Raw genomic sequence first — 25,155 nt, forward strand, 5'->3', positions numbered from 1 at the left:
TTTACTCGTTACCTGAAAAAAGTAATCAGATTACAGTTACGCGTTACTGCCCATCTCTGATGCCGACCTGGGGACAGTTTCCACTTTTGTTGTACTATTGTACTAGGTAAGACTGTGCAATGACAATAAAGCGTTATCTCTTATCACGCTATCTCTCTCTCTAGAATTGAGTTTTGTTTTCAGGAGGAAACATGCAAATGACAACAACTTGAACCTTTTTCAAAACTGTGAAACTGCAAAGAAAAAAGCCATTTTCACTGAGCAATAGACCACTCTCGCACAGTTTGTACAGTAAAATTATATAGTACAAACACTCATAGCGTGCCATTTACGATTAACAACCATATAAAACTGTTAGTTACTCCTATTCTTTTGCTGTTTTGAAAAATAAGAACAAAATGAATTGAAATGACTGATGTGTCTAAGATGAAAGTACTGTCTCTCACTCAAGCCTTCAGTTAGTGGTGACAGGCAAGTAAAGCACTAGGGAAACTTGCTGTGGGCTGTTGTGAAGATTAAACCAAAGATTAAATGTAATTAAGGACACTGAGTCCTGTAAGCATTAACACACCAAAGACATATTTGTGTCACAGTTGTTAGTATGAATGTTAGTAACAGGAAAACATACTAGTTATTATTTTGTAACACTTGTTAAATTAATCATACGTGTAAATACAAACAATGTAAACTGAGAAAAAAGAACAATACATTTAGCATTTGAAATAGAAGTATAATTTTAATTCCTAACAATTAAAATTTTAAATGTTTCTTTTTTCCCTATTTTCTTATTATCATGAAATATACAACATACAGAGTAGAGGAGGACAGATTAGGGAACTTACAGAAAAATACGAGTGTGAGTACATTAATTTCTATTCAGTCCAGGATTAATGCAATTGAGGAAAGAATTATTACAATAATCAGAATAATACTTAAGGCAAAATTAACTCAGTTTTTTCACCATCACCACCAGTAATCACAATAATGACAATGATAGCAATAACACAATTATAACAAGAATATGGGAAATAACTATAACTCATAGTCACTCAAACAGAAATTTCCAGCAGACTTTGTCAAATGCTTTTTCTGCATCAACTGATAAGATTAGAGTTTTCTGATACTCTGAAAGCTGCATGGAGTTGAATAGTTTACAAATATTTATAGCGGAATATCTGCCTTTAATAAAACCTGTCTGGTCAGGATGGATAATGGCTGGAATTACTTTTTCTAAATGGGATGCAAGAACTTGGCTTATAATTTTAATGTCTGTATTTACCAGAGAAAGTGGCCTAAAACCATTTGGCTGATTGGGATTTTTCTCTGGTTTTAACAAAAGGTTAATTATTGCAGTATTTATTGATAGACTTATTGATTAGTAATTAAATATAACAATATAAAAAATATGTACAACCCTAACCCCATTTTTATATTTATATTTGCACCTTTGGCTCTAAACACAACTATGCTTGTTCTTTACATAAACTGTATATGAAAGATGGATGGAGCCACCACAGCATTATCCACCAGCTGGAGAAGTCCCATTATGAAGCCTCAAGTTGAGCATGTCTGCAATCTTCATTTTGGTATTTTGAACGTAAGGGGGTGAATCTGACATGGATACCAAAGGATATCCTGGGCCATCTGACCTCAGGAAATCACATGATAGGGTGGGGCTAGGTTTCACAATGAGCTCACCCAAAACCTTGTCTGATTGTGACCTCCACCCATTTTCACACCTTGGCTCGTGTGATTAGGTAGAGGATCATTAGAGGGTCCATTGTCCCTCTCAGAGGGACACTCCCACAGGGCTTAAATCTGTGACTCTCCACCATTTGACCCTAGAACTTAAGAAGCTTCTCAGATGAGAGGTGAAACATCTTCAGGCAACTTGAAGTCCAGACGCTTTCTTTCCAAGCTCCTTCGAATACAAAAGGATAAGAAGAGCAACTTGTCAGTCTCACTGTAAAGCATACCCTGATTTATTCTCATTTGCAATAATTATATCTGCTTTTTACAAACAAACAATGATTTTTCCACCTCAGGTAAACTTCAGTGGGTGACTATGGGCTGTCCAGTGCAGAGTCACGTGTGCTCAGCAGGGTTTTCTTCTCTCTCTCTCGAGAGCTTGTCGTATTTTCTGCCAGAAGACTCCAGTGTGTTGACCAGCCTGTGGCCAGCTCAAGTAAGAGCTCCTCTTCACCAGACTCCTTATTTGGTAGTACGGAGACAGCTGCTTGGCTGGTATGTCCTCCAGAAACACCATGATCAGCACATCCTTGTGCTCATCGAACAGACGGAAGCTAAAGACATCACACACAGATTAATCAGTGTAGAAGCTGGCAATGTCATTACATGTAAGGACAAAGAGTTGGTAACCATACCTGGCCATCTGGATTTCTTTGGAGCACCACTCACTCTGCAGGTAATGCTGGCTGATCACACAGATAGTCTTTCTGCTGCTATAGATGGCTGCTGTAATGTTTTCGACAATGGGCTTACCTGTAAAAACAAAAATCTGAGACATTAAACAAAAATCGGAGACATTAAACAAAAATCTGAGACGTTAGACAAAAATCTGAGACATCCAACATTTCAGCATTTTTCTAGTTTTAACATTTACTACTTAAAACAGCACTGGTGAATAACATAAAATGTATGTCTGTGAAGGTTCTCAGTCATCCAGGTCATTGTAGTCTATTGTTTCCAAGCTCCTTAGACAACATAAAATGTAGCCTTTTCTATGAGTTAAAACATTTCAAAGGTATTCTCACTTTTGAGAATAGCAGGATCTACAGTAGTGTCTAAATTCCAGTCACAGCCTTTGGTGGGACTTTTTGTGTAATGGACAAGCAACGTACAATTCAATAAGCTTCTGGGGTTGACTCAGACTTTAATTTTAATATTTTATGGAATTCAATATTTTCTGGAATTCAGATGTTTTTGTACTTCTATATTCTTTTATGTGAAACCCATAATTATATGAATAATGAAAATTTCGTGCTTTTTTTTCCTGAGATGTCATACACTTTGAATTCTAGCCAATCATTTTACGTTTCCGAGGATAGTAGGCGGGCCCAGGTACGTACGTACTTTTAGAGCAGAGCTACAGATTAAAAATGCCCAAGACGAAGCGGTCAAAAGTCTGGCTGTACTTCACAGCAAAATATGCAAACTCAGCAGCCTGCAACAAGTGCTTTAAGGTGATACTGTGATACTGTCAAAGGAGGTAACACCTCAAATGCGATGAAACACCTGGCGACGCATAGCGGGTTTTTTTTAAAAGCAGAAAAATGCGCTGTATTTGATAGCTTGCTGCGAGACCTCACACCGAGCGCATCTACTGCGGGTGTGGTGGTGACGGATGATGATGGCAGCAGCAGCCGTTCTTCTCTGCGTGAGTAGCTTCATGATGTTCGTGTGTAATTTACGTTGAGTAGGCTAACCATGTTATTACATTAATGCATGTAAGGTGAACTAGCAAACACTGTCGTAGTTACATGCAGCTGTCTTCTTGTTTGATGGCAGATACTCCCTTCACCCTGGCCAAAAAGGCTAAAATGACCAAAGAAAAAGTGTAAAACAGTTAAACATGAGAGGTTTTTGGACAACGTTTGTTTTTGTTTAAGCACTGCTTCCAGCCAAGAGTGATATCATATTTGCCCCATAGCTGCAGAAAAGGCTAACATTGTTATCTTTTTACAAAAAAAACAGCTGAACATGAGAGGTTTTTGGACCAATTTTGTGTTCTCCATTCTTTAAGCACCGGTTTGAGCACCGTTTAAGCACCGGCACCGTTTCAAAAGTACCAGTTTGGCACCGGTATCGGATAAAACCTAAACAATACCCATCCCTATTCATGATTTCAGGAAAAAACTGGACCAATCTTCACTGTACATTTTCCAGAGTAAATCTTTCATTTTCCTACATGTAGGATGCTTTGAAAGTTGAGCAGCACATCTAAAGTCTACTTTTAGAGGTTTAAAGATCAGTTTGCAGCTTTTGTCCAGATAGTCAGTCTTAAAATATCTAGATCTAGCATTCAAACTTTGTTTTGTGGGTCACGTGGGATTGGAATTCTTGTTTGACTTCATACCAGCCATTTGTATTTGTGTAAAGATATTGTATTAAAATTTTGAACAAAACAAAACAAAAAACAGTGGTGTAAACCCTGATCTTTGTCAGTACAAGTTTAGAGTGGCAACAATAGTGTTTAAAGGAAAGATGAGGCAGTTTGTGTGGTAGCTTCATTAAATATTGATCTAAAAATAGAAAAAAATAGGTTAATGATAACCATATATACCTGGTTCAAAGTCTCTGTGGTGCAGACAGAGTTTCCAGCCCTGTTGACCCTCCAGCTCTGGAAGCAACTCTCCGTAGACCCAAGCTTCATCATGAACATTGTAGGAGACAAAGGCATCGTAGCTGTGAGGAATACCTTTCTTCCTCCACTTATTATCATAGAGAAAGGCCAGGAAGAGGTAATAGGCATAGGTGAGGTGTGACCTCAGGAAGTGGTAGATGAAGGATGCAAGGAGAGTAAGCATAACTAGGCTAGAGCTAAAAAGGAAGCAGAGCAATGCAGCATCTATCCAACAGGAGTCAAAACCAAAGTCAAGGAATTTGTTTCCCCTTTGGCTGACAGGAAACGCGCAAGTGTACTGATGTGCATTAACAACCTGTGTCTGTTTGCTGCCTTGAATCCACTGGATAAGACCGTAATTAGAACATTCACATGTTAAAAGGTTAGCAGACAGATCCAGATATGTCAAGCCTGGAAGGGATCGGATAACTGTTTCACTAATTACGAACAATTCATTGTTACTGACATCAAGCCATCTGAGTGCCGACAGTTTGGCCTCTGCTAGAAAATGCAAAGACCTGAGTTTATTGTTGGAGAGGTCAAGTATCATCAGGTTTGGAATTGGCAAGAACACGTCAGATGTTAAAACTGAAAGCTTGCTGTAAGATATCCTCAGACGTTTCAGTTGCGGTGTGTATTTAAATGTGTCTGGGTGCAAAGAGCCCATGAAGTATGCCTCTGTTATTAAGTACTCTACAGAAGTCAGACCACTGAGAACATCTTTTGAAATATTGTAATATCCTCTATGAACCTTGATATGAAGCTTCTTCAATCTTTGTAAATCTGAGAAAGGCCTATCCCTTTGTTTAGAGCTGTTATGTGACTGGCTTTTAACAACATTTAAGATCAGAGTACTTAAGTTTGACAGTCCACTGAAATGGTCATAAAAATAATTATCACCTAACAGATAAAGAATCTGGAGGTTATCAAGTCCTTCGAACCCTCCTTCATCAACACTGTCACACTTGTCTAAGTCTACACACAAGTATTGAAGGGAAGACAAACTACGGAAATCTCCTTGAATGAAATTCATGATATCAATATTTCTCAAATTCAAAAACTCCAATGTCTGTAATTTATCTTTGAAAGTATTTATAAATGACAGAATCTTGTTGTTTTCAAGATTTAAGATTTTCAAATTTTTTAAATTTTGAAAAACACAGTCAAAGATATAGTATATTTGATTGTGGCTCAGGTCGAGTATTGTTAGGCTTGTTAAATTCCAGAAGTAAGGACAGTAAAGTTCACTGATGTCATTGATGCTAAGGTCATAGACTTCCAATGTGGTAAGTCCTTGGACGGCCACTGGCAGTTCGGACAGTTCATTATTTTGTAATATCAGGCTTCTGAGCTGTGTCATTGACTGGAGTGCATTATCGGCCATGCTTTTTATATTGTTAAATGATAAGTTGAGCTCAGTAAGGTTAGAGCAAGACTGCAGCATGTGCTCTTTTATGTTGTGAATTTCACTATTTCTCACATCAACTGTTCTTAGAGAAGGAATTTGGCAGGCAACATCAATGAGACCATCATCTATCCACTTTTGTATGTTATCCATCTGAAACTCTTGAAGAGAGTAAGCAGTCTGCAGAATCGCTCTGTACACTTCAAAGCTAAGAGAAGTTTCACTCATGTGCAGTCTTGTTAGGCTCCTCAAAAAGGTCTTGTTTGACACTTCCCACTCAATATCCTTGGACCAGCCTCGCAAGTCCAGAGACTGCAGATGAGGAAAAATGTCTCTTGTAATGCTGAACTTCTTCACTGAATCCAAACTTAGAGTGAGTAGGTTTGAGGTATTTACATGGAGGTCATCTGACTGAAACGAAGTAAAGTTGTTATGAGTAATAATCAAATGTTGTAAAGTTGGAAGTTTAACAATGTAATCAATATCTGAAATTTGATGCAGATAATTATTGCTCAAATCTACTAAACGTAAGATGACCAGGGGCTGAAAGACCACAGGGGAAATAAATGAGATAACGTTGTTGTTCAGAGATAAGGTCTCTAATTTGGAAAGACCCTGAAACATGTTTTTTGTCAGTGCTGTGAGTACATTTTCACCCAAGTCGAGAACTTTTAACTCTACCAAGTCTGCAAAAGTTCCATCATCAATTTGTAAAATCCAATTATTTTTAACATATAGAGCTTCAAGCTTAGATAAACCTCCTAAATCCATCCTGGAAATATTTGAAATGCCATTTGAGCTGAGATTGAGCGATACTGCATTACCAGGAATGTCATCTGGAATAGCAGTGAGGTGATGCTCTGCACATGTAACTGACACGTTGTTTGAATTTTCAGAATAGAGGATTGTGCAGTTTTTTAGAGAAAAAGCAAGTGAATGTTCACAAAGAAACAAAGAAGACAGAAGTGAGACAAGCAGCAGAAGGACTCTTTCTGTAGCTAGCATGTTGATCTCAGTAGTGGTTTTCACTTTCTTGAGGAAGATGTAGGTGGGAGCGTACTGTTGGTCAATACACCTGAAGCAGACCAGAGAAGGAAGAAAATATAAGGTAGGTTTTGATCACATCACAGTGTCCACAACTTGGCATAAAATAATGTGACATCTGGTGCAGTCAGTGGTGAAAACTGGTGATAGTCTGAGAGTTTATCTACCTATCCATAGGTCAGTGGCTCAATCCAGCACGTATATCCAAATTGGGACCTGCAGGCCAGAGCCCACTCTTTACATATTTCAAAGAGACATGCATATCACTTAAGATTCTCCATATATTTTGTCCTGCACAGTTTTACTTGTGGTTATCAAGATAGATAACACAGAAGGAAGTTTAAAGGAAAGGCAGGCAGCTGAACTACAGATGGGCAACTGAGTTGTCGTGTCCCAGCAAATCACTGTTTTCAATGAAAAACCCATATAGGAACCCCAAAGGTCAAACCTGGTGTTGAGCACTTGTGGACACCCCCAAGTGGGATAAGTATAGGTTTGTCCTGACCACAAAGCCCCACAGTTCACCCACATCTAGCCACAATAGGTAGTTGTTTCCCTATTATTTATAATAATAGCTGAATAATAATAGCTACCGACTGTGCCAAGATCGCTCTCATTGTTCAGTTATTGACGGGTAGGGCTTTGAAGTAGGCTCAAGCTGTCTTAAGCACCAATCCTAATGTTTCCTACCCAGATTATAAGTTTAGGTGTGTTTTTGACAAGGGCTCCAGCCCGGATATGGCTGCCCATCGTATGTTCTCAGAGAGAACATATGATGGGGCAGAAGGAGTATGGCTGATTTCTCCATGGAGTTCTGGACCCTGGTAGAGGAGACGGGCTGGAAAGAGAAGGTACTTAGAGGAGCTTTCCTGAACGGCCTCAATGAAAGGATAACACGTGAGTTGGCAATTGGGTTAGTGTTTAGTAAGAGTCGAGCACAGTCACTCCCACCCCACTGCCCCTATGACTGCGGTATTGATCTTCTCCCTGGCGCATCTCTGCCCACCAGCCATTTGTTTGAGTTTCTAAGCCTGAGCGCAAGGCCATAGAGCATTACATCACAGATTCCCTTGCATCGAGCATTATTCGGCTGTCCACGTCACCCCTCAGGGCAGGATTCTTCTTTGTTGAGAAGAATCCTGCCCTGAGGATTAAGTCCTTCGGGACTTCATCTTACCTCTCCCAAACAGCAGTTCCTGTGGTCATCAGCAGCACAGCAGGCCTTTGACCTTCTGAAACGCCTGTTTTCCTCTGCACCTGTTCTATTTCAGGCAGACCTTAATCAAGCATTCGCGGTGGAGGTGGATGCCTCGGACTCTGGTGTGGGGGCGGTCCTCTCACAGCGATTTGAAGGTAAATTGCATCCACGTGCCTTCTTCTCATGTTGTCTGTCTCAGGCCGAGTGGAACTGTGACGTGGGGGATCGAGAGCTGCTTGCTATCAAACTTAACTTTAGAGGAATGGCATCACTGGTTGGAGGGGAGCGAGCACCCAGTTCTTGTTTGGACGGATTACAAGAACCTTGCCTATCTACAAGCGGCTAAATGCCTCAATGACAGACAAGTCAGGTGGGCCTTGTTTTTTACCTGTTTCAGCCTTGTGATTACTTACAGGCCAGGCTCACGCAACACTGAACCCGACGCCCTCTCACGTCAATTCTCACTGATGGAGGATGCAGAGGAAAAGGACAAACCCATTCTTCCTGCTTCCTGTATCATCGGGACAGTCACCTGGGAGATCGAGAGGCTGGTCATAAATGCCCTGCAGCAGGATCCAGACCCTGGGTCAGGCCAGGCAGGCAGACAGTACGTCCCTGTGGTTGTTCGGGGCAAGGTGATCCACTGGGCACATACGGCAAAGTTCTCCTGCCATCCGGGTCGGAATCTCACACTTAGATTCCTCCACCGTCTATTTTGGTGGCCTTCCCTTGCCAAGGACGTCCAGGAATATGTGACGGCCTTGGCCAATTTGTGCTCAAAACAAGGTACCAAGCTCCCCACTGTTGGGCCACCAGCGGCCACTCCCATGGCCCATGGTTGCACATTGCCGTGGATATTGTTACTGGACTGCCGCCGTCAGCAGGTAATACCACCATACTCACCATCATAGACCGGTTTTCATCCACAGTCTAACGGCCAACCTGAAAGGGCTAACCAGGAGCTGGAAGCCATGTTGCAGTGTGTTGCCTCTTCCAACCAGTCCTCCTAGAGCGAGCATTTGGCCTGGGTGGAGTATGCCCACAACGCTAGCACCTCGACGGCCACAGGGGAGTCTCCCTTCGAAGCATCGATGGGATAACAAGCCCCACTCCTTTCCATCACAGAGGGTGAGTTTGCAGTCCCATCAGTGCAACATCACATGCGTCATTGCCGGCGAGCATGGCGGGCTACTAGGGCAACATTGTTTAGGACAGCAGAGTAGAACAAGAGACTGCCGGGCCATCATCGCGTTCTGACTCCTGTTTACCAAGTTGGCCAACAGGTTGGCTCTCCTCTAAACACATACCACTGAGGACGGAGTCTAAGAAGCTGGCTCCTAGATTCATCGGTCCTTTTCCTGTGCAAGAGGTCCTCAATCCTGTGACTGTGCATTTGACCCTCCCTCAAAATATGCGTATTCATAATGTGTTTCATGTGTCTCAGGTGAAACCAGCCAGTACTGTTAGTACTGTTAGTACTGTTGAGATCATGTATTATTTCTGATGCCCTTTTGGATACCACTACCTAAAGATTATGCACTGAACTGTTGTTTTTTTTGCACTGTAAATAAATTCATCGCAAAGGAGATCTGCGTTCAAGTCTGCTCTCTGTACTGAGAGTCTGTACTGAAATCTGCACTCCTTGACACCTCTTCCATGTTTTTCCCTGTTTCATAAGCTTCACCAGACACAGTTTAGGCTCAGTCTGCTGGTAGTGTCTGACAAAAGTGAATATATTTTATATCATTTTGACTCATGATCAAACTGGACTGGAAGTGAAACTTTACTGCCTTGTCAAGAAAAATACACACACCGGCCACTTCATTGGGTACACTTTGCTAGTTCTGTCATAGTACGGCTGTGTGGTGAGCAGGTTTCAGACCCAAACGTATCACAAAGATGAGTTCTAAAACTTTATTGCTAAACTCCTCTCAAAATACAAAAAACATTGGTCAGTAGTAAGTAATGATGTTACGTCTGACACTGGAAGCCCCCAAGCCTGTGTCAAGCAATGCAGGCGTATCTGAATGAAGCCCCAGTGGATACCTGTATCGTTCTTCACAACCAAAGAGAAACGAGGCCTCATTTCTCTGAAACGACATCACTGTCTCATTGTGTGACTGGAGTTGCTGAAAAGATGCAGGAATTTGATTTATGCGTGAACTGTATCTGATGTGATTTTCCAGATCATCACAAGCTTGCAAGGAGAACATAATGGAGCTACCAAAAAGGTGAAATATATCAGCAGTTGGGCAGTATTTTGACATGATATCTCCCAATAATAATACATGTCTTCTCAAATCAATTAGAGAGGAGGGCCAGTTCGCCCCTCTACAAATCACTACCTTATCGTGGTGGAGGAGTTTGTGTGTCCCAGGGATCCCAGGTGCTATGTTGTCTGGGGGCTTTTGCCCCCTGGTAGGGTCTCCCATGGCAAATTGGTCCTGAGTGAGGGACCAGACAAAGAGCGATTCAGAAGACCCTTATGAGGAAAACATCGAGGGAACAGTTTACCCTGCCCGGGATAGGGTTACCAGGGCCTCGCCCTGGAGCCAAGCCTGGGGAGGGTGCCCAAGGGCGAGCGTCTGGTGGCCGAGCCTTAGTCCATGGGGCCTGGCCGGGCACAGTCCAAAAAGGGGACATGGGCCCATCCTCCCTCAGGCCCACCACCAGCAGGAGGTGCCGTAAGGGTCGGGTGCATTGTGTGCCGGGCGGCGGATCCCTGGCTACCAAGACTGGCAATTGGGACATAGAATGTCACCTTTCTGGTGGGGAAGGAGCCTGAGTTAGTGCGTGAGGTTGAGAGGTACCGGCTAGATATAGTCGGGCTCACCTCTACGCCTGGCTTGGGCTCCGGAATCAGTCTCCTGTCTCTGTTTGGAGTTGCCCCTGGTGAGAGGTGGGATTCTGGGGTGGGTATTCTAATATCCCCTCGGCTTACTGCCTGTACTTTGGGGTTCTTCCTGGTGGACGAGAGGGTTTGTTCCCTGCGCCTTAGGGTCGGGGAACAGGTCCTGACTGTCATCTGTGCTTATGCGCAGAGTGGCAGTTCAGAGTAACCAGCCTTCTTAGAGTCCCTGGGTGGGGTGCTGGAAGGTGCTCCACCTGGAGACTCTGTTGTCCTTCTGGGAGACTTCAATGCTCACGTGGGTAATGACAGTGAGACCTGTAGGGGCGTGATTGGGAGGAACGGCCTCCCTGATTTGACCCAAGCGGTGTTTTGTTATTGGACTTCTGTGCAAATCACATTCTGGCCATAACAAACACCTTGTTCAAACATAAGAGTGTCCATAAGTGCACGTGGCACCAGGACGCTCTAGGCCGCAGGTCGATTTGTAATCGTATCACCAGACCCGTGACCATATGTTCTGGACACTCAGGTAAAGAGAGGGGCTGAGCTGTCAACTGATCACCACCTGTTGGTGAGTTGGACCAGGTGGTGGGGCAAGACACTGGAAAGACCCGGTGCACTTAAACGTGTAGTGAGGGTGTGCTGGGAATGCATAGCAGAGGCCCCAGTCTGTGAGATCTGCAACACACACCTCCGACAGAACTTCAACAGCATTGAACAGACATTGAGTCGAATGGACCATGTTCAGCATCTGAAATTGCCGAAGCTGCTGCAGTGAGCTGCTGCCGCAAGGTGGTTGGTGCCTGTCGTGGTGGTAACCCCCGAACCAAATGGTGGAAACTAGAGGTGAAGGGAATCCACCAAGCTGAAGAAGGAGTGCTATCGAGCTTGGTTAGCCTGTGGCACTTCGGAGGCAGCTGACAGTTACCGACAGGCCAAGCGGAATGCGGCTCGGGCAGTGGCTGAAGCAATAACTCGCGTGTGGGAGAAGTTCGGAGAGGCGATGGAAAAAGATTTTCGGACTGCCTCGAAGAGATTCTGGCAAACCGTCAGGCATCTCAGGAGGGGAAAGCCATGCTCTACCTCCACTGTGTATAGTGCTGGTGGAGCGCTGCTTACTTCGACTGAGAAAATTGTCGGGCAGTGGAAGGAATACTTTGAGGACCTCCTTAATTCCACTGACACATCTTAAGAGGAGGAAGCAGAGTCTGGGGATGAGGGGGATGACCCGCCAATTTTCGGGGGTGAGGTCACTGAGGCAGTTAAACAACTCCTTTGTGGCAAAGCCCCTGGTGTGGATGAGGTCCGCCCCAAGTTCCTGAAGGCTCTGGACGTTGTAGGGCTGTCCTGGATGACATGCCTCTACAATGTTGCGTGGAGATCAGGGGCAGTACCCTTGGACTGGTAGACCGTGGTGGTTGTCCCCATTTTTAAGATAGGGGACCGGAGGGTGTGTTCCAACTACACGGGGGATCACACTCCTCAGCCTCCCTGGAAAAGTCTATGCCAGGTTGCTGGAAAGGAGAGTTCGTCTGTCGAACCTCAGATACAGGAGGAACAATGCGGTTTTCATTCTGGTCGCTCAACACTGGACCAGCTCTTTATGCTCTGAAGGACACTTAAGGGCGCATGGGAGTTTCGATCCCTATACAACCGTTGCAAGAGCTTGGTTTGCATTGCCGGAAATAAGTCGGACTCATTCCTTGTCGGTGATGGGCTCCGCCAGGGCTGCCCTTAGTCACTGACTCTGTTCATAATTTTTATGGACAGGATTTCTAGGCGCAGCCAAGTGGCGGAGGGCTTTCACTTGGGCAGACTCAGAATCTCGTCTCTGCTTTTCACGGATGATGTAGTTCTGTTGGCTTCATCGGGTGATGGCCTCTGGCTTGCACCGGAATGGTTCGCAGCCAAGTGTGAAGCAACGGGATCAGCACCTCCATATCTGAGGCCATGGTTCTCAGGGTGGAGTGCCCACTCCGGGTCGGGGACAAGTTTCTGCCCCAATTGGAGGAGTTCTAGTATCTCGGGGTCTTGTTCACGAATCATGAGAGAAGGGAGCCAGAGATTGACAGACGGATTTGTGCTGCGGCCGCAGTGATGCAGACTCTGCACCTGTCTGTCGTGGTGAAGAGAGAGCTGGGCATAAAAGTGAAGCACTCAGGGGCTTCGCTTTTAAAGGATCTATGTAGGGATGTAGACCCCTACGTCCCTACCCTCACCTATGGCCACGAGCTGTGGGTAGTGACCGAAAGAACGAGATCACGGATACAAGCGGCGGAAATGAGTTTCCTCCGAAGGGTGGCTGGCTTCTCCCTTAGAGATAGGGTGAGAAGTTCAGCCATCCGGGAGAGGCTCGGAGGAGAGCCACTGCTCCTCCACATCAAAAGGAGTCAGCTGAACTGGTTTGGGCATCTGACAAGCAGGCCTCCTGGGCGAAGTGTTCCGGACATGTCCCGCCGGGAGGAGGCCCCGGGGCAGACCCAGGACACACTGGAGAGGTTATATCTCTCGGCTGGCCAGGGAACGCCTTGGTGTTCCCCCGGACAAGCTAGAGGAGGTGGCTTGGGAGAGGGAGGTCAGGGCTTCTCTGCTAAGGCTGCTGCCCCTGCGACCTGGCCCCGGATAAAGCGGAAGAAGATGGAAGGATGGATGGATGTATGTATGGATGGATGGGTCAGTTAGAGGTGTGTGTGCATGTATGTATTTAATAGAGGATCTCAAAACAGGGAGTATGAGAAACACAGAAACAGAGATCGAGGGCCCTGTCTCAATAAGCATAGTTGCGTTCTCGTATACTCGTGATACCTCATCAGTCGGAGACCAAGTACTGTTCCAATTCAAAGTAAGCATCAAGCCGAGAACGCGAAAAATTCCCGGATGTGTTCGTGCGCCACCTGTTTTACTGAGCATGCATAGTTGGTGACTTGTGTGTATCCCAGTCGTCCCAGAATGCATCTTGTCCAAAACTCAAACGCGGCAGTGCTGGTGGAAGGCAGCTAAAATCTTTTAAATATTACTCTTTCTGTTTCACAAATAAACCTTTAAGTTATTTTCAGGTGAGAATCTAGCTGTGTAAGCTTCAAATATCTGCTCGATTTGTCAAGATATCACATATCTCCAAACGTGCTCTGGTGTTTTCAGAGATGTCTGTTACCCACCAGCTCGATAGCAGACTGGGAGGTCAACGATTACTAGAGCCCAGCGAGAGCAGCGGACCCCCGGCACATCATTTTTGATATAATATATACATATGATAACCGACACCTAGATAACAAGACTAAGGCCAGACAATACAAACACTGAGCATAGCAACATGATAACTATAAGAACCAAAGCCTGGAACCCAAACTTAACTTTAATATCAACAACAATACAAATACGACACTATAACATAAGGATAACAAGCAAGCAATTATTTCATACAGCACTTTCGAAACAACTCTCAGCTGAAAACAAAGTGCTGTACACATGACACAACAAATAACAATAGTGAAATAGTATATGTAAAAAAAACCCTGAAAAAAATGAGTTTTAAGACGGGCTTTGAGATGGACAATGATGGAGCCTCTCTTATGTGCTGAGGCAAATTGTTCCAGAAGTTTGGAGAAACTATAGAGAAGGCCCTGTCCCCTCTGAGCTTCCTCTTAAACCTGGGTACCTCCAGGAGCAGCTTGTCAGCTGACCTGAGAGGCCTAGGAGATGAATAAGCACGAAGAAGCTCAGAGAGATAAGGTGGAGCAAGACCATTTAAACATTTAAAAACAAACATTAAAATTTTAAAAATATACTAAACAGGCAGCCAATGGAGTGAAGCCAAGATAGGAGTTATATGCTCTCTCTTACGGGTTCTGGTTAGAAGTCCTTCAGCAGCATTTTGGACCAGCTGCAGACGAGAGGGAAGACACTGACTAACTCCAAAATACAGTGCATTAAATTAATTAAATTAAAAGTTCTGTCAGTGAGATAGGACCTAAACCAATTCAAAGCCGTACCACAGATGCCTGCAAGATGGTGTAAGCGAGACAATAAGATGTTGTGGTCTACTGTATCAAAAGCAGCTGTAAGGTCAAGAAAGACAAGAAGAACATAATTACCGCATAATTATCACAGGTAAGAAGGATGTCATTAAAAACCTTTAAGAGAGCTGAGTCAGTGCTGTGAAGGTTTTTAAACCAGATTGGAGGGCCTATAGAATACCATTCTCATTTAAAAAGTGCATCAACTGGGAGTATTCTATTTTCTCTAATATTTTCAACATAAAAGGCAGCTTAGAGATAGACCTATAGTTAGCCAATACAATATGGTCCAGGGCCGGTTTTTAAGCAGAGGCTGTACTATTGCATGCTTAAAATTAGCAGGGACTACACCAGATCTTAAACTGCTATTTATAACAGTAAGAACAGCCTGCCCTATGCAAGAAAACATCTCTTTAAAAAATTGTGGCGGTAGAGGATCGTTTGGAGAGCCAGAGGGCCTCAGGTGCCCAACCACATCCTTTAAATAAGAAAGAGTTATAGTCTCGAACTGGTCGAAAACAGCAGAGCAAGGGATTAAAACAGAGGGGTCAGACTCAGGGGCAGAAATGAGGTCCTGCGTGGTTGCAACCTTATCAATAAAAAACCAAATAAAATCATTCGATAATTTGATAATTTTGATAATTTGATAATTCGATAAGCAGCCACTTTGTGGAGCATTTAAAACTAAACCAATAGAGTTAAATAACACACGGGGATTATGACTAATGGAGAAAATGATCTTGGAAATGTTTATTCCCCCTTAGCCTCTTTAACCGTATCCTGATAGAGATGCCATGAGTTCTTTAGGAGTTGTAGAGACACCTGTAAATTGTCCCTCTTCCATCTGCATTCAGCTCTACGACATTCCCTCCTCACAGCCCAAGTGGTGTCGTTAAACGAAGGCTTGGTTTTAGCTTTGGGCTGCCTGGTTTTAAATGGAGCCACCGAGTCCAAAATAGTTAGGCACGAGGATTCAAACCAAGAGCTAAGGACCTCTTTGTCCAGATCGGAAGGGACAGACAGCAACCGGGCAGCAGCGGCAAGCAGGAGCACTGTTTTGAACTGTAGTGCACGAAAACACAGTATGTAATAACACAGCCTTATGGTCAGAAAAGAGGGTGTCAAAGATTTCCACATTAGACACAGGTAAACAGTAAGGTAAGACCAGGTCTACTCTGTGACCGTGATCATGAGTAGGGCCAGATACGGATTGAACCAAGTTCAAAGAGTCAATAAGATTTAAAAACTCTTTTGCCAGGGGTTTGTCAGGACAGCAGACATGAATGTTAAAATCTCCCACAATGAGAACGTAATCATAGTTGGGCATAACCCCAGCTAGAAATTCTGAAAAGTCATTTATGAAGTCCTTATTATGTTAGGGGGGATGATAAATAACAGCAAAGAGCACTGAGTTAGAGCAAATAACTTCAAAACACACCAGCTCAAAGCCGGAAAATAAAGGCTGTAAAAAGCGTTGTTTACATTTAAAATCCTTTTTAAAAACAACCACCGTACCTCCTCCTCTTCCTGATGTCCTCAGTGTATTAAAATAAAAACAGTCTGATGGTAAAAGTTTGAAAAAGATACTAGACTCAGCAGTGTTCAGCCAAGTCTCAGTGACACACATGAAGTCCAGACTCCAGAAGGTGAATAACTCCTTAAGAACAAAAGATTTATTTACCAGCAATCTGGCATTTATCAATCCAACCCTGACAGAAGCTGGGGTGGAGGTATGGGCCTCAGCAGCATAGGGAACCCGGCACAATGGCTGCAGATTGCGGAGGTTCATTTGGCGCACCCTCAGCCCAGGAGGACATTGATTGCGAAAAAGTGGAGTATCATCCCAGTTGCTCACGGGGATGAGGCAGGCTTCCACAGGGTTCAAGAATCGTCGATGCACAAAAACACCAGGAAATAATCAATGCACTCCTTGGGCAGTAGTGGGGCGATGTGCCAAGGAGAGCTTGAGCTTAACCAGCCAACCGCCTTCGCTGGGCAGGTAGCATAACAGCATGGCATAAGCATGGTATTTGTGACAGCAGCGGTCAACGGGAATTTTGTTTTCCGTTAGCAAACGGAATGGTATTTTGACCAGAGCTTTGGAGGTTCAGAAGCGATTGGCGATTGTAGACCAGTAAAGACCCGACTTCCTGAGTGACACATAGCAGGAACAATATAAAAACAAACAAAACTGAAAGAAGAATCCATGATAGGAGAAAAGTGGGATAATTTTTTTTTTCTCAGCCCCCGCGTTCTCCTCTCTTCTTCCATACTCCCTCCTCTTTTAATTTATTTATCAGTGCCTCACCTGGTAGAGCATTGAAGAGAAAGAGGCAAGGGACCAGATGAAGACTTTTTCTCATCTTCGGCAGTCTGCAGTGATAGACTGTCCACTATTTACCATGCCTTTGTTAACTAATATTGGTGTATGTGGATCCTAAACAGGCATGAAGGAAATATATTACATTCCTGGAGTAATATTCCAGTGACAACTTTCTATAATACCCAGGAGCAACTTTAAAATGCTCAAATTATTGCTTGTTCTTTTAGTTATATATATTAATAATTAAAAGCAGGGGAAAAGCTGTAAAATGTCAACTTAAGTGTAGTTGTAATGTTATAAATATGTGACTCCTTTTAATTTTGCCTCGTTTAGTTTCACTATATGTACAGAACTTTTTTGAAAAAGCAGATCACTTGTATTTCCTTTTTAAAATCTAGTCATGACTACGGATGCCTGTGTCAAGCACAGGAGGGAAATGCATATCTTACATGTTATATAATACAAGTTATTCTAATTTTACCTCCTTACTACATACGACTCTGGATACTGTAGCTCCTGTGAAAACAAAGTCCTCAAATCAGAAGTACGTGACTCCGTGGTACAATTCTCAAACACGTAGCCTAAAGCAGATTACTTGTAAGCTGGAGAGGAAATGGAGTGTCACAAATTTAGAGGATCATCATTTAGCCTGGAGAAATAGTTTGTTGCTTTATAAGAAAGCCCTCCGCAAAGCCAGAACATCTTACTATTCGTCACTGATTGAAGAAAATAAGAACAACCCCAGGTTTCTCTTCAGCACTGTAGCCAGGCTGACAAAAAGTCAGAACTCTTTTGAGCCAACCATCCCTTTAACATTAACTAGTAATGACTTCATGAACTTCTTCACACATAAAATTTTTATCATTAGAGAAAAAATTACCAATAATCATCCCACAGATGTAATATTATCTACAGCTACTCTTAGTACGACTGATGTTAAGTTATACTCTTTTTCTCCAATTGATCTTTCTGAGTTAACTTCAATAATTACTTCCTCCAAACCATCAATGTGTCTTTTAGACCCCATTCCTACAAAACTGCTCAAAGAAGTCCTGCCATTAATTAATGCTTCAATTTTAAATCTGAAAAATCAACCTATCTCTAATAATCGGCTATGTACCACAGGCCTTCAAGCTGGCTGTAGTTAAACCTTTACTTAAAAAGCATCTCTAGACCCAGCAGTCTTAGCTAATTATAGGCCAATCTCCAACCTTCCTTTCATATCAAAAATCCTTGAAAGAGTAGTTGTCAAACAGCTAACAGATCATCTGCAGAGGAATGGTTTATTTGAAGAGTTTCAGTCAGGTTTCAGAGTTCATCACAGCACAGAAACAGCTTTAGTGAAGGCTACAAATTGTCAGAAGAAAATTGTACATAGTGTGATCAGCTACATGAAATGTGTTCTTTTATGGATCACTAAGCAATCCACATGTCTACGTGACTTTTTACATGAACTCTTGTGTGATAAACTTATTTAGCATCTAACAGCTTCCTCTTTTCTAAGAACATACAGACTTAGAAAAGGGAAACCTCAGCTCTAAGTTCTTGGAATAACTTTGTTATCTTTGTACACACATGTGGTACACATTACAGGTACTGCACTGCAGTAGTTTGCATCATATCTATCTAATAGACTCCAATTTGTGCATGTAAATGGAGAGTCCTCTTCACACACTGAGGTTAATTATGGAGTTCCACAGGGTTCAGTGCTAGGACCAATTCTGTTTACATTATACATGCTTCCCTTAGGCAGCATCATTAGAAAACATGGTATACATTTTCACTGCTATGCAGATGACACCCAACTCTATCTTTCCATGAAGCCAGATAACACACACCAATTAGTTAACCTCTTAAGCCCCAAGCCTACCTGATCTCCTGCTTTTTGCCCCCGTATCAGGGGGCGTTGGGGCTTAAGAGGTTAAACTGCAGGAATGTCTTAAAGACATAAAGACCTGGATGGCCGCTAACTTTCTGCTTCTTAAGGTTATTCTATTTGGTTATCCAACTCGGCCCTGAAAATCTTAGAAATATGGTATCTAACCAGATTCTTACTCTGGATGGCATCACCTTGGCCTCGAGTGACACTGTGAGGAACCTTGGAGTAATTTTTGACCAAGACATGTCCTACAACGCACATATTACACAAATATGTAAGACTGCTTTCTTCCATTGGCGCAACATCTCTAAAATTTGAAAAATCCTGTCCTGTGATGCTGAAAAACTAGTTCATGCATTCATTACTTCCAGGCTGGACTAGTGTAATTCATTATTATCAGGATGTCCTAAAAACCCTGAAAAGCCTTCAGCTAATCCAAAATGCTGCAGCAAGAGTCCTGACAGGGACTAGAAAGAGAGAGCAGATTTCTCCTGTATTGGCTTCCCTTCATTGGCTTCCTGTTAAATCCAGAATTGAATTCAAAATCCTGCTCCTCACATACAAGGTCTTAAATAATCAGGCCCCATCTTATCTTAATGACCTTGTAGTACCATATCACCCTATTAGAGCACTTCGCTCTCGCACTGCAGGCCTACTTGTTGTTCCTAGTGTATTTAAAAGTAGAATGGGAGGCAGAGCCTTCAGTTTTCAGGCCCCTCTTCTGTGGAACCAGCTTCCAGTTTGGATTTGGGAGACAGACACTATCTCTACTTTTAAGATTAGGCTTATAACTTTCCTTTTTGGTAAAGCATATAGTTAGGGCTGGACCAGGTGACCCTGAATCCTCCCTTAGTTATGCTGCAATAGACGTAGGCTGCCGGGCATTCCCCATGATGCATTGAGTTTTTCCTTTCCAGTCACCTTTCTCACTCACTATGTATTAACAGACCTCTCTGCATTGAATCATACCTGTTATTAATCTCTGTCTCTCTTCCACAGCATGTCTTTATCTTGTTTTCCTTCTCTCACCCTAACCGGTTGCAGCAGATGGCCGCCCCTCCCTGAGCCTGGTTCTGCCGGAAGTTTCTTCCTGTTAAAAGGGAGTTTTTCCTTCCCACTGTCGCCAAGGTGTTTGCTCATAGGGGGTCATATGATTGTTGGGTTTTTCTCTGTATGTATTATTGCAGGGGTCGGCAACCCTAGGCATTTCTAATCAATTTCAAGATTTTTAAAAATATCTTAGAGCAGGAGTTGTTGTGCAAGCTGACTGATAGATCCGTCTCCCATTTGGCAATAGGAAGGGATATTGATTCATCTATTTTTCAGAGTGTTCTGTATATTTTAGAGAGTAATTTTAGGATTTTGAGACCAAGGAATTGTACCACACTTGTTGGTGTTTGTAATTTGACTTGATTAGGCTTAAATGTCTTTTTTACTATAGATTTAATTTGTTGATATTCTAAAAATCAATTCTTTTTAATTCCATGTTTTTTAGCTAATCTGTCAAATAGAATAAAGTCTGTTCTTTTGAATAGATGTTCCAAGAATCGAATTCCTTTACAGCTCCAATCAAGGAAGTTAATCCTGTTGTTGTTCTGTATTATGTCAGGTTTATTCCAGATGGATGTACATTTGAATGGGATTAATGAAGACTACATCATTTTTTAGAAACTCCCACCATGCTGTGAGAGAGGAGCTGATATTGATGCTTTTAAAGCATACACATTGTTTGTTTTAGCTAATGAGTGGTAGGTTCGAAATCTCTATTGCAGGGGTCGGCAAACCTAAGCACGCGGTATTTGTAACGGTATAAACAATGAAAGGTGGTTGATTGGCCAGATGCTGGTCGGTGTGTAAAAATAACTCAGTTGTTTGGTGGTGGCTATGGGAGCTTCCTCAGATTCAGTAAAATTAGCAAGTGGTGGGGGCCAACAGGTGGATGAGAGAAAGGGGAGGCAGGAGAAGAGCCCCGAGGCAGCTGCCGGTCCGAGTGTCAGGTGAACTGAACTTCAGGTAAGAAGTTATGACCTGCAGTCTATCTTGGTCAACAAGTTTAGGTGTATTTTATTTTCGCTGTGCTGACTTTTTACAGTCAGTTACAATAACTCGTACTGCGTACCTGCTAGCATGACGGAGTTTCTATACAGCTGTGTGGGTGCTTGTTACTGATGTTGAACTTTATTTAATTCATAAGTAGAGTTGCCAACAGAATCATCTCGCATTGAGAGAAAATATTACGTGTTTCGTGTTGAGGTGAAAAGGGACAGTTTGTCCTGTACTTCAGCTAGAATGGAAAAAGACACAAAGCTGGAGTTATTCTGTTGTTATGCTGCACAGCTGCCTCTTCTTCTCTCATTCTCTCCCCCCTCCCTCTCCTGTTTCTTCTTCAATCATGAAACAGATCAGTGATCAGCTGATCGGCTTTTCTCTCTTGCTTGTTTATCGCCCACTTTGCGCCAGAAAGAGGAAACCAGCGGATGTCGCGCTAAACAACAGCAGCATGTTTAAGCTTGATCAGCTGTTGTTAGAATTTATTTAATATTAATTTCTAGTATCAGCTGATGTTTGCTGGAGCCACAGCTGTAAAAGCTGCTGGTCATGATATCGGTTTGTATATCTGGTGAGAGGAAAACATGAAGATGAAACCAGGAGATGTCCTTACTGAATCATCAGAGCTGAACAGGTGATGGAGAAACAGGTTTACCTTTTAGGTGACATGAATGAGTTGAAGGGAAGTTATGAACTGTTTCTGAGAGACAGATAACCCCAGGATCCTTTTTTTTATGTAGCTGACAGCTGGTAACTGTGCAGGTCGGATCTAGCAAAGTTTTGCCAGGGGGGCCAGGTAGGGCATTAACAGGGAGAGGGGGGCACAAAGAAATACTTTCTTATTCTCATTTAAAATGTCTCGCTTTTATTAAATAATTATCTGAAGCTTAAAACCAAAGTTTTTATCTGACGTAAAATGTATAGAAATCATACATATAACAAAGAAGCAGCTGGAATCCACAGCTGTGCGTGTTCATGGAGCTTGCATTTTCACCTGCTGGACATCACTACCTGACAAGTTTAACTGTCTTCAGAACATTGCAGAGGCCTATTTGGCTCTACATATCTGTGTGAGCAGATTTTCTCTCACATGAGTGTCCTCAGGTAGCCGTCTGAATGCTGGACACTTGTGTCTATGAGTGGGAGACCAGAGATCAGATTGTATTAACAAACATGCCATATTGGCCCAGTTTATTTTTCTTATCATTGTTGTGAGGAGACCATAAATAGCATTTGCATTTTCTGTTGTACAGTTCATTTGCTGTTATGGATAAAAGTGTCTTTTTTTGTTTCAAAATAGCTGATAACTATTCGCTGATAGCTGCCAACATCTGCGAACAAATATAATTCTATAAAGTTGTTCTATATAGTGTGTAACCGTTAATATAGAGCGTTATTAAATTTATTGCTAATGCAATCATATGGCACACTGACTTCTGAGGAAATTTTAAATGGCACTCCTCATCAGAAAGGTTGCCTACCCCTGTATTATTGTATAATCTAGTGTACAATATAAAGCACCTTGAGGCGACTGTTGTGATTTGGTGCTATATAAATAAAATTGAATTGAATTGAATTAATAAATGCTACATTATAGTATATGTACATGTCATGGCATAGGGTTAAGATTTACATTTATGGATATCCATAGGTGATGGCATAGTCTTAAATAATGATGGACATACCCAAGTTAGTGTCACTTTAATATACAGAACCAAAACCATAAACCAAACAATTTTCATTAAAAGTCCCCATCATTAAACTCTCTTCTTCACATTAGTGAACTAGCAGAGCTAGGCAAGCAGATGGAGCCATTTTAAGTTCGTCACACCTTTAACTCCAGTATCTACATGCATGACTTATAACAGTAGTCATCCTACCTGCATCTGTTGTGTAAACCTTCTCTTCTTTGTATTACGAGTAAATAGATGAGGGAAGGGATACTTTAAGGATTTCATCAACCACACTGACATGCTTCTAAAGAATAAGCAGAGTCCAGGGATGAATTTAAGACTTGCCTATCACTGTGTCTGTGCTGCAGTGCTGGAAAGGAGAATCGGGTTAACGTGAGATTCAGGACCACTAATGTGGTTTTTGCCCTCATCGTTAAACACAACCAGGCACCAGTAGCCTAGAGCAGTTACTGATTAAGTTAAAAATAATATCTTGCTTGATTTAACACTGCTTAACATCTACTTTCGAGTCACTTCTCAGCCTAGAGTTATTTCATGCTATGGATTCTCAGAAAACGTGTCGGGTAGAGTACATGAAAGTAAATACCCAAACTCTGAAAAATACAAAAATGCACTACAATATCCACAAACTATAGATAACACAATACAAACCTGCACACTGCTTAACCTGTCCTTTCTGTCCTTTGTGTCATGTGACGTGTAAGTGAACCAACATAGCAGCTTATACTTAAATTAACTCGACTTGAGGGTAATTTTCAATATTTCTTACAAATTATGATCAGAAATGCAGTAATTCAGTAATAAAATCTAAGCATAACTATTTTAGACTTAAAGTAGATCTTACAAGGACATTCAGTATTTAAAATAGGTAATTGTTCAATTACTGTAGATTTTTATATGCCTTCAGTTCTCTAATAAAAAGTCTAGTTTAAATTGTTTTACAAAGTAAAGGTTATTTGCATAAAATCTGACCATCTATTTTTATATACAAATAATATATGTGGTCAATGGTTTTTCCATTAATCAAGATAAAAGAAACTTACCTATTCCAAAGATTGTTCTTTCTTTCACCAGCTTCACTACAGAAAGAAAAACCCCAGAGGCAAATCATTTGTACAAGAAAGAGGAAGTTGGATCGTTTCCTCCCACAGACGCCACTACTTCTGCAGTCTGTCTAAACAAGCCCAAGTGTGACTGGTCCATGAAGCAAAACAGCCTAATGAAAAAAACATTGCTTTCTGCAGCTTGAACTGATGTCTTCTTTGTTCCTTATATTTGAGATGAGCCGCGAACAATGTCCAATTTCATGTATTGAAAAAATTTTTTTTTTAATAATTTTTATTTGATTTAAACAATTTAGGATTTGCCAAGTCCAAAAAATGTTTTGGTCTGTAGTAAATAACAATAATTCACTTGCAAACAGTGACAGCATGCCTTCCTGCCCTCACATCTTACAGTGAATATCATTAGGCCTGCGTGCACAAATTGGTTGCTTGCTTCCTGTTTTCGTGGTCTTTAAGAACGGTCATTAATAATAGTTCATGTTTCTGTATATCCTGTGTGAAATGTCAAGTGCACCACTGGGAAAAAGTTCCCTCACCCAGGGGTATCTAAGACAATGAAATGTATAATCTAATGTATAATCTACTTGATATCTCTTACACAGCATGTTTTCTATCCTGTCGTTCTTCTCTCACCCCAACTGGTCGCAGTAGATGGCCGCCCCTCCCTGAGCCTGGTTCTGTCAAAAGTTTCTTCCTGTTAAAAGGGAGTTTTTCCTTCCAACTGTAGCCAAAGTGCTTGCTCATAGGGGGTCATATGATTGTTGGGTTTTTCTCTGTATGCGTTATTGTAGGGTCTACCCTACAAAATAAAGCACCTTGAGGCGACTGTTGTTATCATTTGGTGCTGTATAAATAAAATAAAATTGAATTGAATCTATGACATCCCCATTTGAGGAGGAGGATGTCATCATTTAGCCCATTTACAGTTTGACATATTTTCTTTTTTTGGATTAAACTGAACAAGCCATAGAAAGTGGCAGCAATATTTATGGTGAGTCAAAAACAAAACAAAACACCACTGCTCTTAGCCTCTGCAACTCATTTAACTTCTGTTTTTATTTCATTGTCAAGAAATAAGTGAAGGGTTACTTCACTTGCTTTTTCACTGAACAACTGCACAGTTCTTTATACTCAAAATTTAAATGATGTGCCAGTTGTATGTGCAGTGCCGGACCTGAGTGACATTCCCAAAACTAAACCTCACATCAAATTGTATTTCAAAGATTAGCAGGATGGATTTTGCTACCTGCCTCTCATGTTATCAGTCCA

General features: G+C 42.1%; 1 protein-coding gene across 1 annotated transcript; it reads right to left on the bottom strand.

Moving 5' to 3' along the window:
• Window positions 1–23,990, bottom strand: LOC146522893 (uncharacterized). Its single transcript, XM_085149093.1, is given in 5 exon segments — window positions 1–2,118; window positions 2,120–2,303; window positions 2,385–2,502; window positions 4,304–6,843; window positions 23,866–23,990. Coding segments are annotated over 5 exon segments (2,943 nt in total). The 5' UTR covers window positions 23,934–23,990; the 3' UTR covers window positions 1–2,085.
• Between the last annotated feature and the right edge of the window lie 1,165 nt (window positions 23,991–25,155).

This window comes from Neolamprologus multifasciatus, chromosome 3 (genome assembly GCF_963576455.1).
Source record: "Neolamprologus multifasciatus chromosome 3, fNeoMul1.2, whole genome shotgun sequence".
Classification (NCBI taxonomy): Eukaryota; Metazoa; Chordata; class Actinopteri; order Cichliformes; family Cichlidae; genus Neolamprologus; species Neolamprologus multifasciatus.